Source organism: Gopherus evgoodei, chromosome 21 (assembly GCF_007399415.2).
Source record: "Gopherus evgoodei ecotype Sinaloan lineage chromosome 21, rGopEvg1_v1.p, whole genome shotgun sequence".
Taxonomy (NCBI): domain Eukaryota; kingdom Metazoa; phylum Chordata; order Testudines; family Testudinidae; genus Gopherus; species Gopherus evgoodei.
Window position 1 is genome coordinate 17,898,077 of NC_044342.1, and position 18,961 is coordinate 17,917,037.

The following is an 18,961-nucleotide window of genomic DNA, read 5'->3' on the forward strand; positions in this document are numbered from 1 at the left end:
TTCTCCAAGTCCAGTAAAGTTAGGAGAAGACCAAATGGGCTTAACATGCAGCAAAGGAGATTGAGGTTAGATAGTAGGAAAAAATGATGAAAACTGGTGATCTAGCCCCAGAATCTATAGGATCTTGATTTACTGCACTGACTGTCAGGATCCCAACATGTAAACATCATTGAAATGAGTTTTTGTGTCATTTCCATTCATAAATCCCAAAGGTGGCTAAGAGACCAAATCCCAGTGGTCATTAAAGGATGTTCATATAGTTATGTAGAATCCAACCATGAATCCTTTGGAGTCTGCTTCTTTCCAAGGTAGGTGAAGAATTTTTTTCACTCAGAGAACCAACATAAACATTATTATTTCTTTTATACTTTTTATTCTCTTATGCTTCTTGGTCACAACTTTTCTCTGGCCTATATTAGCTCCTTGGGCTTCAGTGGAGTAAATTAGATGTATCTTGGTATGTCTGCAAATTTCTCTTCTTTCCACTGAAAATCACTCAGACATATAAGACATATTGCATAGAAACCCACAGACAGTCTCATTTAGACAGTCTTACTCAAATACAGTAGAAATAGCAAGTAGTCCCCAAGATTTCAAGTAGAATACTTATGGAGTGAGTTTCTATTCAATGTGAGGAATGGGAGGAATCAGAAACAGAATTCAGAATACAGCTACGTTCTCTTCAGATAAGAAATAAAGGCTAATTAATCAGATTTTTGAAGGTATTTAAGCACCTGTAAAGGTACTTAGTAGAATTTTCAAAAGCATCTGGGTACCAAAAATCGTTAATTTCAGCACAGAGAGAGTTTTGAAAATTCCGCTAGGCACCTAAATATATTTAAGAACCTCATCCAAAGTAACTCCCTAAGGCCAGATTCTGGTACCAGTTATTATGTGATATTAATATGGAGTAGCTCAGTAGAAGTCAATGGAGTTTTGAGAATTGATGTGAGCACAACTAAGGGCAGACAGTAATTCTAAATTGCCAGAGTTTAGATTAAGCCATTCCCTGAAATGGGAACAGCAGATAGAGAGTCCTGGGGAATCTGGTCTTCAGGTCCCACGATGGATTTGCAAGGCTCACAATGAGAGGGCAAAAACAACTACAACCCCACCCCACTTTATCTGTAAACTGATTAAATGTCATCTGAAGTCATTAAGTTGGATTCAGATTTCAGTGAGAATGAGAAAACTCAAGAGTGTGGATTCAGATGATCTTTCTGGTATTATCTCTATAAATATTGGATCATTTGAAAAGATTTTCCATATAGTCCAGGCTGGCAAATAAGTGATAGAGATGTAATTCTCCTCTCGCTCATCCTGGTGTAAATCAGGAGGAACACCACTTCAGGTAATGGGGCTCATTCTCCACTCTTTCAAACTGGTGGAAATCAGGAATAACTCCACTGGAGTTACTGAAGTCACAACAGTTTAAAACTATTATAAGTGAGGGGATAGTAAGGTTGACTATTTTCAATTAAATAAGTAGTTATTTTGGCACACAAGAAAATAATTATTAATTTCCCATTAGATTAATTTTTCTTTTTAGCTATAATTTTATTTAATTATAATTATTTTTATTATTACTCTTATATGGTTACCATGAGAAACAACACTACTTGGACGTAAATATAGCGACAACCAATTCTTTGAGTAAGAATATCTGTTATACTGAAAAATACATTGTGAACAAAATGGCATATGTGCCATTGGCAATTAGTTTTAAGTTAGAATGAAGATCACATACGAACAAATAGAGTTTGATCCAAAGCTTAATAACAGCAAAGGACTTTGTATTAGGCAACAGATGCAAAAGAAGAATTCTACACAGGGGATGATCTTTTAATAGCTATTTCTATAATAGCTATAAACACTGGATCATCTGAAATCTTTTTTCATATCTATCTATCCATCCATCCCTCCTAGGAAGAACAGTTTACTACATATTCAGTCGGTAGAGCCATCTTGTATTAAGTATTCAATTAATCTATCTTTCAGTAGAAAAGAATCTACAATATCTCTCTGGGCAGATAGATAGATAGATAGATAGATAGATAGATAGATAGATAGATAGATAGATAGATAGATAGATAGATAGATAGATAGATAGATTAGGAATACAGAAAGAGACATGGAGAGGACATAATAGCTGGTGTAATATTTTGTTAAGCTCCTGATTTGTTTTTATTATTTCTGTTATTTATTACTGTTACTGATTCATTTCACTCTTCCTTATTTTATTGCTGGATGGGATGGCTTAGAACTATTAGCTCCAAGTCCTAAACACCTGAAACTACTTGCTCAAATATCAGTAGGGTGGATGAAGATTGATAACGTTCTGAGGTAACATAAATCTATGTCCATGACGTTTACTCTATCTCTCTTTCTCTCTCTCTGTGGTGCATGGTCTTCAGTCTAGCATGTAAGAGAATCAAGTTACAGTACTTCTTCATGGGCATTAAACAATGCAGGGCAATATTTTCAGATGGACTAATAGGCATTTTTCCCAATATCTCTCACAAAAAGTTCCTAGTCGTTGCACAGATGTGCACAGTACTGTGGGTTTCTGAAAGATGTCACTTATTATCCCAAATGTCCTTTGTACAGTCCTGTTTTCTGTCTGACCCCATTCCATTGGAACTTAATGACAGTTCAGTCATTCACTTCCATTTTATCAAGATAGTAGTTTGTGAAACCCAGCTGACCACGGCACAATATCACCATGGAGGAGCCTGCCAAGCCCAGCTGCCCCCGTTACTGCCTGGTCAATAGCTCTGAGCCCTGGGTTAGAGCAATTTGGGTGTAGATGTAAGGGGAGAGTGGCTTGAATCTGATTTTGAAACCTGGGGTTACACTGCAGTATATACGTACCCTATGACAAACATCATTAAATGATTGGTAAAATGTCCTCAAAATGTTCTTATGCAGAAGAGAGGTTTCTGATTTCACTCCACACCACTCTTCTCCAAATTGGATTATTTTGCTGAACAGTCCCATCACATTCCCTCTGCCACTGAAGAGTCAATGACTGTTCTTCCCTATACTTCATCCTCAACATATCAATAAAAGGAACTTTGTACGGCAATGTGAAAGAGGATATGCTATGAGGAGATAAAGAAAATTATGGATTCTCCTAGACCGCCAACCCCTACAGATTAGATCTTGTGAAATAGCATAAAATATGATTCACGAAAGTATTAATCTTTACTTAATTGAATAAAAATGTGAATAATGTTAGTGGTCATCTACAGAGTTTCAGATCTTGTGTTTGGAAAGCTGGGACAGAGAGTGTCATAAACAGATCATTAAGGGTTAATACCTTTTTTACTTGTAAAGGGTTAAAAAGTTCACTTAGCCTAGCTAACACTTGATCAGAGGAACCAATGGGGGAACAAGATGTTTCAAAAGGAAGGAGGGAAGTTTTTCCTTTGTTGAGAGTTTCAATTTCAGCTGGAGTGAAAAAGATCAAGGAACCAGCCTCTTATCAGAGTAGTAAGTTTTAGAAAGGAGTAAATAGGTTTATGTTTATTTCTTTGTAACCTGTCTTATGCAATTAGAGGTAGAATCAAATTGGGTATTTGGGTATTTTTTTGTGTAACTAAATTCGTGCCCAGGGGAACATCCTCCATGTTTTGAATCTTTTGTCTGTGAGAGTAGCTGGTATGCTAATCTCTCCCAGAGGGTTTTCTTTTACTTTTCTTTTCTTTAATTAAAAGCCTTTTTCTTAATACCTGATTGATTTTTCCTTGTTTTTAGATCCAAGGGGATTGGATCTGGACTCGCCAGGGATCGATGGGGGAAAAGAGGGGGGATGGTTAATTTCTCCTTATTTTAAGATCCAAGGGGTTTGGATCTGTGTTCACCAGGGAATTGGTGAAGTCCCTCAAAACTACCCAGGGAAAAAAAGTAGTGCTTGGGGGAGGGTGGCAGCGATACCAGATCTAAGCTGGTAATTAAGCTTAGAAGTGTTCATTCAGGTCCCCACATCTGTACCCTAAAGTTCAGTGTGGGGAAGGAACCTTGACAGAGAGAGAGAGAGAGATGAATATAGATTACTATTTAACTCCTGAGCAAGGGAGAAACAAATAGTGATATATAGAGAGAGAGATGATGCTGAAAAGAGAGATCTATTCAGATACATGTCTCTCTGTCTTTGTTCTAGATAGAGAAATAAGATTATCTGAGAGTCAAAAACTGATACATAGATTTTGATATATTACTATCAATATCTATCTATCTATCTATCTATCATCAATTAACAATATATATCCCCACATAATTAGGTAAATGATGGACAAAAGTGATCATACAAACTCTTCACCAAGTCAGTTTTATAAGACTTTCTTCCAGGTGAAACACATTGAAGAAACATCATGAGAATAATGAATCACACTACTGTCACAGAATTCATCCTTGTGGGGTTTTCCGATCATCCGAACCTGCAGGTTCCGCTGTTCCTGATCTTCCTTGGTATTTATACCATAACCCTTACAGGAAACGTGCTCATTATCCTAGTAACATCATTTGACCCCGCTCTGAATAGCCCCATGTACTTCTTCCTCCGGAACTTGGCCTCATTAGAGATCTGCTTCAATTTGGTCATTGTCCCAAAGATGCTGGTCAATCTCCTGATGGAAAATAAAGCCATCTCCTTTGCCGGATGTGCAGCTCAAATGTATTTCTTCTTCTTCTTTGGGGCAGCTGAGTGCTGCCTTTTGGCCGCAATGGCCTTTGACCGCTATGTGGCCATATGCAACCCGCTGCATTACCCGGACATTATGACTCAAAGGGCTTGTTTCCAGATGGCTGGTGCCTCATGGTTCTCTGGATTTCCAGTGGCAACTGTGCAGACGATATGGATATTCAGTCTGCCATTCTGCGGGCCAAATCAAGTCAACCACTTCTTCTGTGACAGCCCCGCTGTGCTGGAGTTGTCCTGTGCCGACACCTCCCTCTTCAAAATCGAGGCCCTCACAGCAACTGTGCTTTTCATCATGTTCCCATTCCTGCTGATCCTGGTCTCCTATGTGCGGATCATCATCACCATCCTGAGGATGCCCTCAGAAGAGGGCAGACACAAAGCCTTCTCCACCTGCTCCTCTCACCTGGTGGTGGTGACTCTCTTCTATGGCACAGCTAGCTCGACCTACTTCCGACCCAAATCCAGCAACTCCCCAGACACCAAGAAGCTCATCTCTGTCTCCTACACAGTGATCACCCCCATGTTAACCCCCATCATTTACAGCCTGAGGAACAAAGAGGTGAAAAGCGCCTTGGGGAGAGCATTGGGCAGGAAATTATTTTCAGAGAAAATGTAATTTCTTCAGGCCTAGAACTCCATTCAGATCATGGGGCTGGTTCTCCTCTTACTTACCCAAGTAAAAATCAGCAGTAACTGCCATTGAGTCAACACGCCAAATCCCTTCTCTGTCATACTGGTATAAATCAGAACTGGCACCTCCCGAAATAAATTCATCTTCTCTGAAACTATTGTAGGGCAGAAGGGAACCAGCTTTTGATTCAGGAGCGGTGATTGTTACCTGAAATTCTGATGGACTTGAATGAATCCTGCAAACTGTACGTGGTTTAAATTCAGTAAAATGCCAAGATTATTATTTTGTTCTATTCCTTTTGATGTGTGTTTATTTTGTTTGCTTAGCCTCTTGCCTTTAAGAGCTTCTCTTCACCAGCAAATTTTAACAAAGTGGTGTATTAGGTCTGCTGTAATTAAGTCTGAGAAGACTAATCTGTTTAATTGTTATTCTAAGTACTATAAATCTGTGTGTTCCCTTGCATTGATTTTGAGTTGGGTTTGTCTCATGATGATTAAGGTTATTTTTACCTGTAACTCTGATGTATTTTAATGAATCCTGCAGACTGTTTTATGTTCAGTAAAATACTGAGAGTATATTTTGTTCTGTTCATTTTTGTTTTGACTCTCTTCTTCTAATCTCTTCACTAGAATGTTCTTTTTTTGAATTTAAAAAACTGAAAATATAAAATTTCAGATAATAATCAACAAATTAAAATATTTGGAAATGCTGCCAAGGCGCCTCATGGGAATATTTAACAGAAACAAATATCTGATAGAATGGACAGCTGCTTCTATGGACAGTTATTCCAGTCGTAGAAGAGGTCTTACCCAAAGCTCAAGGGGGTCATTTAATTGACTTATTTGGGCTTTGGAATAAGCTAAGGAAGAACAATCCCTATTAGTGACACCAAATCAATGTAGTGCTTGTTTCTTCTGAGGTTTTGACCATTCAGAACTGTCATAGAATTCAAGGGGCATGATGTGATTTGGGACTGTCACTCTTGGATCCCAAATAATTAGTGATGATTAAAGTCAACATAAAGATTCTAGTCCTGATACTACTTTATACCACTGTCACTCCATTAACTTTAGTAAAGCAATGCTTCGTTTACATGGGTATGACTCAGAAAAAAGTCACGCCTCACATGGGGAGTAATTAAAAGGAAGGACATTTATCCTAAATTACCTTAATTTTTCCAGTATTACAAAGGGAAATTCACTACCACATAGAAACACAGATTTTAAACTCAGATAAGCTGATTCTCATTTCTGCTTCTTCTTCTTCTTCTTCCTCTTCCTCCTCCTGCCTGGACCTTATGATATCTTTATCTCAGCCTTAAATTAGCATTCCCAACCCTTTGAATGCCTATATGCAACCCTCATAGCAAGTGACTACTCCAACTCCTCGCTCCCCAGCATTTAAAATACAACTAGAAATATGTAGCATTTAAGGGCATTTGAACAAGGACCTTTCTCAAGATATAGCTTTTCTGCTGTGCCAATGGAAACCCAGGTAATTCATGATAGCCAGCTTGAGAGGCTGTTAGGACTTTATTTCAGAATAAATGCCAAGGTCCTTATATTTCATAACTCAGGATTTCAACTGGTATCATCATGACAACTGCACCACCAGACATAGGAAAGTAATTCCCACTTCCCTTGGACATCAGTGTATATCACCCAATTCTTCTTATGAATATCAATGGATCTATGACTGATTTACACAAACTGGGGTCTTGGCCATGCATATCAATGGAGCTATTGCTGATTTATATCATCCTAGGGTCTGCCCTATGGATCTCAATGGACCTTAGACCTACTTGAGCAAATTTAGATGCTAACATTCTGGCTGGATGAAGAGAATCTGAGTGACTGGAACTCTTCCAATAGAGATTAAATATGTAAATGTGATTTTAATCAGTACAACTCACCTCATATTAAAATGGGAATGATATTTATTTATCTAGTATTTATTTGTAAATATATTACATATCTAGTTGTACTGGTGCACTTACTTATAGGGGATGATAGATAGATAGATAGATAGATAGATAGATAGATAGATAGATAGATAGACATTAAGGTCAGAAGGGTCATCTAGTCTGACCTCCTGCACAATGCAGGGCACAGAATCTCACCCATCCACTTTAATAAAAAACCCCTAACCTATTTCTGAGTTATTGAAGTCCTCAAATTGTGGTTTGAAGACCTCAAGCTGCAGAGAATCCTCCCGCAAGCGGCTAGAGATAGATAGATAGATAGATAGATAGATAGATAGATAGATAGATAGATAGATAGATAGATAGATAGATAGATAGATAGATAGATAGATAGATAGATTTGTTGCCTGTCCAGAAAGTGTCCAGGAGACTTTCTTCAATAAATTCCATCAATTATAAATAATGCAGAGAGCCCTGCTTGCTAACGACTCTTATTCTCTCTTATGACATAGTTCAGTAAAAGTGAGTAGCCACATAATTTCTTCTTGCACCATACATTGAACCTCACCAAGCTCTGTGAAGCTAGAGAGCACGTCCCTTCCACCAAGAGAAGCTGGTCCAATAAAAGATATTACCTCACCCACCTTGGTCTCTCTCAGTTGGACAGACAGACAGACAGAAAAGGAAAATCAGGCACACAGTCCTTTAGAAAAATATGAGAATCTATTCTCAAGAATTCTGAATAATGTAAAAGACTAAACCTGCTGCATGATGGAGTGCCCACAACCTCATGCAGTAACATCTGAAACCAAACCCATGGTACGGTGCTGATTCACTATATTATCTTGGAAAGCCAATGAGGGCTGGAATTTCAGTTAGTGAAAAAATAGCATTTCATATCTTTGGATCTCAGAACTCATTGGCAACCAGATGGGGCACTAGAGACAATGGCTTCCATTGAGACACCATCTAGGGGTCTGCCCTATGGATATCAATGGATCTATGACTGATTTACACAAACTGGGGTCTGGGCCATGCATATCAATGGAGCTATTGCTGGTTTATATCATCCTAGGGTCTGCCCTATGGATCTCAATGGACCTTAGACCTACTTGAGCAAATTTAGATGCTAACTTCCACCCAACAATGATAGAAAACAGCATGGGAAAATTGCTCTTACATTAATTTGGTGTGGTACAAGGAATATTAGGCAATAATGGGGAACTGGACTTCCAAGCTCGTAGAGTAGCTTTGTAAACTGGAGCTTCCATTGGTAAGAAAGCTCAATACTTTACTGAACCCCATCAACAATCCAACAGAATGTAGAACAATTTCTTTGTTCACTGATTCATTAAAGAGTATGTGCCTGAAGGGAATACCAGTGCCTGAGGGAATACATTAATTGCGGGCCATTGACAGGGCCTCAGGCACTGGTAAATCACAGGCCTCCTATTTTTGCCTGTGGCACATAATAGTTTAATCTCCTGGTGGCTGTAATACTTTGGTCTAATTTGAGTTGTTTGCTTTAGAGTGCCGTTTCTGGGTAGTGTTGGAGGACTAGAACCACTACCACCACTAGCACATCAGACTAGATGATCCGGTTGTCCCTTCTAGTCTTATGCACTATGACTCTGACATTATGTATCTGAAGTAGTCCTTTTCCTTCAGGGCAGAAAACCATTCAAAATGGGAGTAGAACTGAAGCTAGCATGTATTCAAACAAACCAGAATGAACAAGAAAAAAAATAAAAGACAGATTTTGTTTCTTTATTTAACATATGAGAGAGAAAGTAAGTAAGAAAGATAAAGAACACTGCAAAAATATTGGGTTAGGTATCTTGGAGGTTATTTCATGAGCAATAAGTAATTTGATGAGCAATGAGCAATTTTTGCTGCATCAAGTTTTGGGTGCCCATATTCTAGCATTTTAAAGAGGCTGTTTTTTTAAAAGCGTATGCAGGGCCGAGGAAGGAGGGAGAAAATCAGGGATTTTCAATGGCACCTCCAAGCAAGTGGGACATTCAACATTTGGGGCCTCCAAAAAATAGTTATTTTTTTAAACATAGGCCTATTTTCCAAAATCCATTTATTTCATCACCAAACCATTCTTCTTCCCTCTCACTCCCATAGCATCTTTATGATACAGCGAAATACAGAGAGGAGGATGAAAAATGAAAAATAAAAAATAAAGCACTTTTTGCAGTCCAAGTTATTTTCATTTTGAATTATTCAAAACTGAATTAAAAATAAAAGAAAACACAGACAGATTTTGTTCATTAACTTTTTTTTCAAAACATTGTTTTTAATCAATTTACAAGGTAATGCTCTTATTGTAAAGGTAATAAGGTAAAGTTTTGGTAAGATATAAAACTTTTTTGGGGGATGCTGCACTTTAAGAAATATGTGGACAAATTGGAGATACTCCAGAGGAAAGCAGCAAAAATGGACACAGGTTTAGAAAACCTAACCTCTTTGCCAGAGGATGCTGTGAAGGCCAAGACTATAACAAGGTTGAAAAAAAGAACTAGATAATTTCATGGGCAGGGATGGTGTCTTGGCTCTTTTTGCCAGAAGTTAGGAATGGGCAACAGGGGATGGATCACTTGAGGATTACCTATTCTGCTCATTCTAGCTGGCATTGACCACTGTTGGAAGACAGGAAACTGGGCTACATGGACCTTTGATCGGCCCCAGCATGACCGTTCTTATGTTCTTATGTTTTATGACTTAGGAGAAGAGGTGAAAAAAATTAGTCATGTTTAGTCATGAGTAATGAAGACTGATGGAATCCTGTAACAGTCATCAAATATATTAAGGGTTGTAATAATAAAAAAAAAACAATTGTTATCCATGTCCACTGAAGATCAGATAAGTAAAGAGCTTAATCTACAGCAAAGGAGATTTAGATTAGCTATTAGGAAAAACTGATAAAAACTGATTACCTAGACCCAGAATCCTTATCACTGCACTGACTCTTGGGATCCCAAAAGGTAAACATTGTTTCAGTGAGTTTGTGTGTCATTTCTGCTAATTAACTCCAAAGGTGTCTAGGAGTCAAGTCTCATTGGTCATTACAAGAAGTTCATATACTCATGTAGAATCCATCCATGAATCCTTTGGAGTCAGCTGCTTTCGGAGGTAAGTGAAGAAATTACTGAGCTCAGATGAGCAATATGAGAATTGACATTTCTCTTACACTTATTCTCTTATGTTTCTTGATCACAACTCTCCTCTGACCTCTCCTTGGGTTTCCGTGGATTTATTCCTCATTAACACCACTGTACATGAGAGGTGTATTGGGCTTTCTTCTGTATATTTCTCTTACTGATACTGAAAACCACTTAGACATATAAGACATATTGCACCGAAACCCACGGACAGCATGATTCAGACAGTCTCATTCAAGTACATTAGGAATTGAAGTAGTCCTCCATGATTTCAAGAAAAGTAATAATGGAGTAGGTTTCTATTCAGTGTGAGTAATGATGAGGAACCAGAGGCAGAATTCAGAATGCAGCTACATGCTGTCCAGTTAGTAGAAAAAGGCTATAGAATTGGATGTTTAGAGGATTTAGGCACCTGTAAAGTCATTAATTGGAACTTTCACAAGGATCTCAGTGCCTAAAACCATTAATTTCAACATATATTAGGCACCGAAATGGTTTTAAAAATCCCACTATGCACCCAAATATATTTAAGAACCTGGTCCAAAGTAACTCCCTAGGGCCAGATTCTGATATCTGAAAACAGTTATTGTGTGGTATCAATATGAAGTAGAAGTAAATGGAGTTTTGAGGATGAATGTGAGCACAACAAAGGGCAGACACTGATTCTAAATTGCTGGAGATTTAGGTGAAGTCATTCTCTGAAGTGGGAACAGCAGATAGAGTGCCCTGTGGTATTCGGTCTTCAGGTGCCAGATGAATTTGAAAAGCTCAGACTGAGGGGGCAAAAACAACTACCAAAAAACCCCATACATTATCTGTAAACTGATCAAATGTTATCTGAAGTCACTAGGTTGGATTCAGAAGTCAGTGACCATGAGAAAAATCAGGAGTCTGGAGTGTCATAACCTAGTCCCAGATTTGGATCTTAGCGTCCAATATATGGGGGTTAGCATGAAAACCTCCAAGCTTAGTTACCAGCTTGGACCTGGTAAAGCTGCCACCACCCAAAAAATTAGAGTGTTTTGGGGCACTCTGGTCCCCCCAAAAACCTTCCCTGGGGACCCCAAGACCCAAATCCCTTGAGTCTCACAACAAAGGGAAATAAACCTTTTCCCTTCCCCCCCTCCAGGTGTTCCTGGAGAGATACATAGAAGCAAGCTCTGTGAATTTAAACAGAGGGATTACACCCTCTCTATTTCCAGTCCTGGAAACAGAAGTAATTCCCTCTTCACCCAGAGGGTATGCAAAGTCAGGCTAGTAAATCTAACACACACAGATTTCCCCCTGACTTCTTCCTCCCACCAATTCCCTGGTGAGCTGCAGACTCAATTCCCTGGAGTTCCCCACTAAAGAAAAACTCCAACAGGTCTTAAAAGAAAGCTTTATATAAAAAGAAAGAAAAAATACATAAAAATGGTCTCTCTGTATTAAGGTGACAAATACAGGGTCAATTGCTTAAAAGAAATATGAATAAACAGCCTTATTCAAAAAGAATACAATTCAAAGCACTCCAGCAACTACACCATGTAAATACAAAAGAAAAAAACAATAACCCCTATTGTTTTATGATCTCTGTACTCACAACTTGGAAACAGAAGATTAGAAAGCAGGAAACAGAAATCCTCTCATAGCCGAGAGAGAGACAGGCACAAGACAAAAAAAACAAAGAACTCAGACACAAACTTCCCTCCACCCAGATTTGAAAAAGTCTTGTTTCCTGATTGGTCCTCTGGTCAGGTGTTTCAGGTTACTTCTTTCCAGGTGTAAGAGACATTAACCCTTAGCTATCTGTTTATGACATGGAGTCACATGATCAGTCTTTTTGGTATTGTCTCTATAAATACTGGATCATTTGAAAATCTTTTTCATATACTCCAGGCTGGCAAAGAAGTGCTAGAGAGCTAATTCTCCTCTCACTCACCCTGGTGTAAATCATGAGGAACTCCACTTCAGGTAATGGGGCTCCTTCTCTCCTTCACACTGGTACAAATCAGGGATAATTCCAGTGGAGTGAGTGAAGTCACAACAGTCTAAAATTGGCATAAATAAGAGAGAAGGGTAAAGTTGTCTATTTTCAAAGAAAACTAAAGTTTATTTAAGTGACTTTGACAAAAAGAAAATAATTATTAATTTGCCAAGTGATTAATTAAATGAGAATATTTTTTCTTTTTTCTTTATAATTTTATTTACTACTTTTTTCTTTTTATTAGTATTTTTCCATTGTAACAGTGACAAACATTATTAAATAGTTTTAAATATCCTGATGACCGATTCTCCAGGTAATAGTGTCAATTTGATTGTAATATGCATTGTGAACGAAGTGCCATATGTGCCATTGGAAATTAATTTTTAATAAGAATGAAGAAAGCATATGAACAAATAGGATTTGATTCAAAGTCTATTGACATCAAAGGACTTTCTATTTGGCCAAGAGAGGCAAAAGAATAATTCTACACAGGGATTGCCTTTTAATAGCTATTTCAATTCCAAATTCCTGAGGCTGCATCAAAATCAGGCCCCATCTTTTCAACCTTTTGACACATAAACCTAGGACTTCATTTTTCTTTTCCAAGTACCTTACTCAAAGCATAATAACTTCTACTAATGTAACACAGTGTCATGTCCTCTCTCTCTTCCTGTCTCTATTTTTCTATCTATGTTAGGTAGAATATTGTTCTGTGTATGCCTGTAGATTCACTCACTTATTAATTTATCACTAATCTATCTTTCAATTAGGACTCTCAAGTGATTAAAAAAAATAATCATGATCAATCGTGCACTTTAAAAAATATATCATGATTAATTGCACTTTTAAACAATAATAGAATACCATTTACTTAAATATTTTTGGATGTGATCTACATTTTCTAATATATTGATTTCAAGTACAATACAGAATACAAAATGTACCGTGCTCACTTTATATTTATTTTTATTATAAATATTTGTGCTATAAAAAAACAAAAGAAATAATACTTTTCAATTCACCTCATTCAAATATTGTAGTGCAATCTCTTTATCATGGACGTTAAACTTTCAAATGTATAATTATGTCCAAAAAGTAACTGCATTCAAAAATAAAACAATGTAAAACTTTAAAGCCTACAAGTCCACTCAGTCCTACTTCTTGTTCAGGCAACTGTTCTGACGAACAAGTTTGTTTACATTTGCAGGAGTTAATGCCACCAGCTTCTTATTTACAATGTCACCTAAAAGTGAGAACAGGCATTCTCAAGGCACAGTTGTAGCTGCCATCGCAAGATATTTATTGTTGATTACTGATTACTCTCGCCCCTCGCTCCACCGATATGGTCACAAGGTGCCCGTTATCTACCGGGTAATGAGCGTTGGGATAGGGCGGAGGTTCGATCACTGGATGCCCTTGGGAGGGGTGACAAGTGTCCCAAAAGTAGCAATGAGGATAACGCAAACAATCAGTCGTGGGGTTAAAAATTGAGGGTTTATTGAATGGGTCACAGGTGAGGATAAGGAACAACTCAATACTAGTTACAACTTGGGCTTACAATATAATACCAGAACAAATAATAAAAATACTGCAATTACAAACAGAAGCTGACCCTGGTACCTCTCTAGGTCCCAGTAGTTATTCAGGTCCTTCCAGGGGTTAGTAAGAGTGCTATTGGTGCTATTATTAAGCATAAATGCAATTACCCGTCTAAATAAAAGCAAAATGCAATAAGACAACTAAAGCTTGCCGTGAGACTCCGGCTTACAACACGATACAAACTCAGTTAGCTAACAAAAATAGCAAAATCAGCACCCAGGCATACTCACACACACAAACCACGAAAGTTTCATCATCACCGGTAATCGGGTAGGCTCCTTAAAACACGCGGCCGAGGGAGACCTCGAGGTGATCAGGCTCGGTTACAAGGTCCAGCTTTTTTCGTTTCTCCCTGTCCACTCTATACACACTGGGCAATTTATAAAGGTAATGAGGTGTTCAATTTTTTGGCCAGGTTTCTCCTAATTAGGAGACTTGCAGGTGCCTCGTTACCACCCTCGGGGGGGAGGGGGTTCCTGGAAATGGCTGACCACAAAATTTGCCTAGCACCAACGGTAACTTACAGGAAATGTTTTTCGCTTGAAACTATGTGCTCGTTTCCTGAACATGGAGGCCAGGGCAGAAAACTGCTTAAAGCTGCAGCACTAATACAGGCACTAACATTTATATGACAGATGCTCTAAAGATTCATATGTCGCTTCATGTTTCAACCACCATTTCAGAGGACATGCATCTAGGTGGATGACAGTTTCTTCTCAATAACAATCTAAAGCAGTGTGGACCAACATTATTCATTTTCATCATCATGAGTCAGATGCCACCAGCAGAAGGTTGATTTTCTTTTTTGGTGGTTCAGGTCCTGTAGTTTCTGCATCAGAGTGTTGCTCTTTTAAGACTTCTGAAAGCATGCTCCACACCTCGTCCTTCTCACATTTTAGAAGGTTCTTCAGACTCTTAAACCTTGGGTCAAGTGCTGTAGCTATCTTTAGAAATCTAACATTTGTACCTTCTTTGTGTTTTGTCAAATCTAAAATGTAAGTGTTCTTCAAACAAACAACATGTGCTAGGTCATCATCTGAGACTGCTGTAACATGAAATATATGGCAGAATGCAGGTAAAACAGAGAAGTAGACATACAATTCTCCCCCAAGGAGTTCAGTCACAAATTTAATTCATGCATTATTGCTTTAATGCGCGTCATCAGCATCTACTCTAGAGCAATGATCAAAGCATGAAGGGAGATACGACTATTTAGCATATCAGGCATGTAAATACCTTGCAATGGTGGCTACAAAAAATGCCATACGAACACCTGTTCTCACTTTTGGGTAACATTGTACATAAGAAGCAAACAGCATTAGCTTCTGTAAATGTAAAGAAGCTTCTTTGTCTCAGCAATTGACTGAACAAGAAATAGGACTGGGTGGACTTGTAGGCAGTAATGTTTTATATTGGTTTGTTTTTCAATGTAATTACTTTACAAAGAAATCACCATTTTTAAGTTTCGCTTTCACGATAGAGATTCTACTACAGTACTTGTATGAGGTGAACTACAAAACACTATTTCTTTTTTCATTTTTACAGTGCAAATATTTGTAATCAAAATAAAATATAAAGTGAGCAGTGTACACTTTGTACTCTGTGTTGCAACTGAAATCAATTCATTTGAAAATGTATAAAGCATCCAAAAATATTTAATAAATTTCAATTGACATTCTATTATTGAACAGTGCGATTAAATCAGTGATTAATCACAACTAATTTTTATAAATGTGATTACTTTTTTTGAGTTAATATCTCTCTGGACAGAGAGATGGATAGATAAACTACTATTGGTTGGTGTTTGTCCTGCTTTGAGCAGGTGGTTGGACTAGATGATCTCCTGGGGTCCTGAAAAGCTAGTAGGGTGGATAGAGAAAAATAGATTCCTGAGGTAACAAATCCACATCCATGCAGTTTACTCTCTTTGTGAGGTGAATAGTCTTAATCTGTCACATAAGATAATGGTGCTGCAGTACTTATTCATGAGCATTAAAGAATGCAGAGCAATATTTGTAAATGGGCTAGTAAGTGTTTACTATGATACCTCTCATAAAAATTCCCAATCCCTGCACAGTTGTGCACAGTTCTGTGTGAGTTTTTGACAGATGTCACGTTATATCCCAAATGTCCTCTTCTGGTTGATCATGTATAGAGTACATTTTGTGTCTGACCCTGTTCCTGTGGAAGTCAATGGGAGTTCAGACACTGATTTCAATTTGTGGTAGTTTGTAAAGCCCTCCTGACGATGGCACAATAGCACCATGGAGGAGCCTTCCAAACCCAGCTGCCCCTGTCACTGTCTGGTCAATAACAATTACATCCAGAGGCTTGAGACTGGCTATACTGTGCTTGGGAGATGATGTGCATGGGCCAGAGCTCTAGTCTGCTGATCAGAATTTTCTCTGGCTCCAGTATGAGTGCCCACAGCTGCTCTTTTCCTCCTTTTCACAGCCACACAGAACAAGCCAGAATCCAGTTTTGTCTGACCCAAAGGGGGCAGCTCAGAGCCTCAGCTGACATAATGACATCAACAGAGAGATACTCATTTTCACAAGCTGAAGACTGGCATGACAGAGAACAGTGTCATAACATCAGCAGGACTATTTACATGAGTAAGGACTACAAAGCTGAAGAGAGGATTTGCACAATAAGGAACCTAGAGAGTTTTTAAAGAATTAGATGCCCAGTTCTCTTTGTGATATGTACCTCACGCTCTTGGGCTCTTTTGAAAAGCCCAGTCTCAGGGCCAGTCTACACTAGGAACGTTGCAGCGACACAGCTCCACCAATGCAGCTGTACTGCTGTAGCTCATCTGGTGAAGATGCTAAATGCCAAAGTAAACGAGTTTTCCCATTGGCATAATAACTACACCTCTGAAAGAGGTAGTAGCTAAGTTGGCTGGAGAAGTTGTCCTATCAGCATAGCTCTGTGGACACCTTCACTTATGTCAGTGTAATTATGTCACTCGTGAATGGTGGCGTATCTGCACCCCCAAGCAATGTAAGATGTACCATTATAAGTGGTAGTGCGTACAAGCCCCCAGTCTGTAACAGCCGTGGTAGTATTAGGTGTTGTTTGGCCCTCAACATCTAACCAATATCAATAGGAACTTAGGGCTCCAAGTAGCTAAAGGATTAAGACCTAAATAAGAGTGTGGGTCTATCTGTATTTGTTCTAGATAGAGAAATAAGATTATTAGAGAGATAGAGTCAAATAGTAATATAAAGATATAAATATATAATTATATCTATCTGTGATCAATTAGAAATATATACTCGTAAATATATGTGTAGTTGATGGATAAAAATGATCACACACACTCTTTGACAAAAACAATGAGTCTGGTGGCAGCTTAAAGGCATAAACAGATTTATTTGGGCATAAGTTTTCATGGGTAAAAACCTCACTTCAAAAATCCACAAAAGCTTATGCCCAAATAAATCTGTTAGTCTTTAAGGTGCTACCAGACTCCTTGTTGTTTTTGTGCATACAGACTAACACGGCTACCCCCTGATACTTGACTCTTTGACAAGAATGCTTTCTACAACTCTCTTCCAGATGAAACACACTGAAGAAACATAATGAGCATGTGGAATCACACTACCGTGACAGAATTCATCCTTGAGGGGTTTTCCAATCACCCCAACTTGCAGGTTCCGTTGTTCCTGATATTCCTTGGTGTTTATACCATAACCCTGACAGGAAACATGCTCATTATCCTGGTGACATCAATTGACTCTTCTCTCCATAGCCCCATGTACTTCTTCCTCCGGAACTTGGCCACCTTAGAGATCGCCTTCACTTTGGTTATCATCCCAAAGATGCTGATCAATCTTTTGGTGGAAAATAAAATCATTTCCTTTGCCGGCTGTGCATCTCAGATATATTTATTGTCCTACTTTGGGACAACTGAGTGCTGTCTTTTGACTGCTATTGCCTATGACCGCTATGTGGCCATCTGCAACCCACTCCGCTACCCAGACATCATAAATAGAAGGGCTTGTTTTCAGTTGGCTGGTGCCTCATGGTTCTCTGGATTTCCAGTGGCCACTGTGCAAATGATGAGGATATTCAGTTTGCCATTCTGAGGGCCAAATCAAGTCAATCACTTCTTCTGCGATATCCCTCCCATGCTGGAATTGGCCTGTGCTGACACCTCTCTCCTGGAAATTGAGGCCCTCATAGCGACTGTGCTTTTCATCACGTTCCCATTCCTGCTGATCCTGATCTCCTACGTGTGGATCATCACCACCATGCTGAGGATGCCCACAGAAGGAGGCAGACATAACGCCTTCTCCACCTGCTTCTCTCACTGGGTGGTGGTGACTCTCTTCTATGGTGTAGCCATCTCAACCTACTTCCAACCCAAATCCAGCAACTCCCCAGACACTAAGAAGCTCATCTCTCTGACCTACACGATGGTCACCCCCATATTAAATCTCATTATTTATAGCCTGAGAAACAAAGAGGTGAAGAGTGCCTTGACGAGAACACTGGGCAGGAAATTATTTTCAGAGAAAATGTAATTTCTTCAAGCCTAGAACTCCATTCAGTTCATGGGGCTGGTTCTCCTCTTACTTACCCAAGTGTAAATCAGCAGTAACTGCCATGGAGTCAACGGGTCAAATCTCTTCTCTGTCATACTGGTATAAATCAGAACTGGCACCTCCCAAAATAAATTCATCTTTTCTGTAGGGCAGAAGAGAATCAGCTTTTGATTCAGGAGGGGTGATAGTTACCTGAAATTCTGATGGACTTGAATGGATCCAGCAAACTGTATGTGGTTTAAGTTCAGTAAAATGCCAAGATTATTATTTTGTTCTACTTCTTTTGATGTGTGTTTATTTTGCTTTCTTAGCCTCTTGCCTTTAAGAGCTTCTCCTCACCAGCGAATTTTACCAAAGTGGAGTACTAGGAATGCTGTAATTAAGTCTGAGAAGACTAATCTGTTTAATAGTTATTCTAAGTACTA

At 38.7% G+C, this 18,961-nt stretch overlaps 1 protein-coding gene and 1 pseudogene across 2 annotated transcripts; both read left to right on the forward strand.

Moving 5' to 3' along the window:
- The first annotated feature begins 2,592 nt into the window (after window positions 1-2,592).
- Window positions 2,593-5,318, forward strand: LOC115638202 (olfactory receptor 10A4-like). 2 transcript variants are annotated; one of them, XM_030539774.1, is made up of 2 exons: window positions 2,593-2,606; window positions 4,379-5,318. In XM_030539774.1, exons 1-2 carry the CDS (start codon window positions 2,593-2,595, stop codon window positions 5,316-5,318), a joined length of 954 nt encoding a protein of 317 aa, XP_030395634.1. The 2 variants fall into 2 exon arrangements, with proteins under 2 accessions (XP_030395634.1, XP_030395635.1); XM_030539775.1 differs by lacking the exon at window positions 2,593-2,606 and having other exon boundaries at window positions 4,374-5,318.
- A 12,252-nt stretch (window positions 5,319-17,570) lies between these two features.
- Window positions 17,571-18,515, forward strand: LOC115638311 (annotated as a pseudogene).
- Window positions 18,516-18,961: the final 446 nt, after the last annotated feature.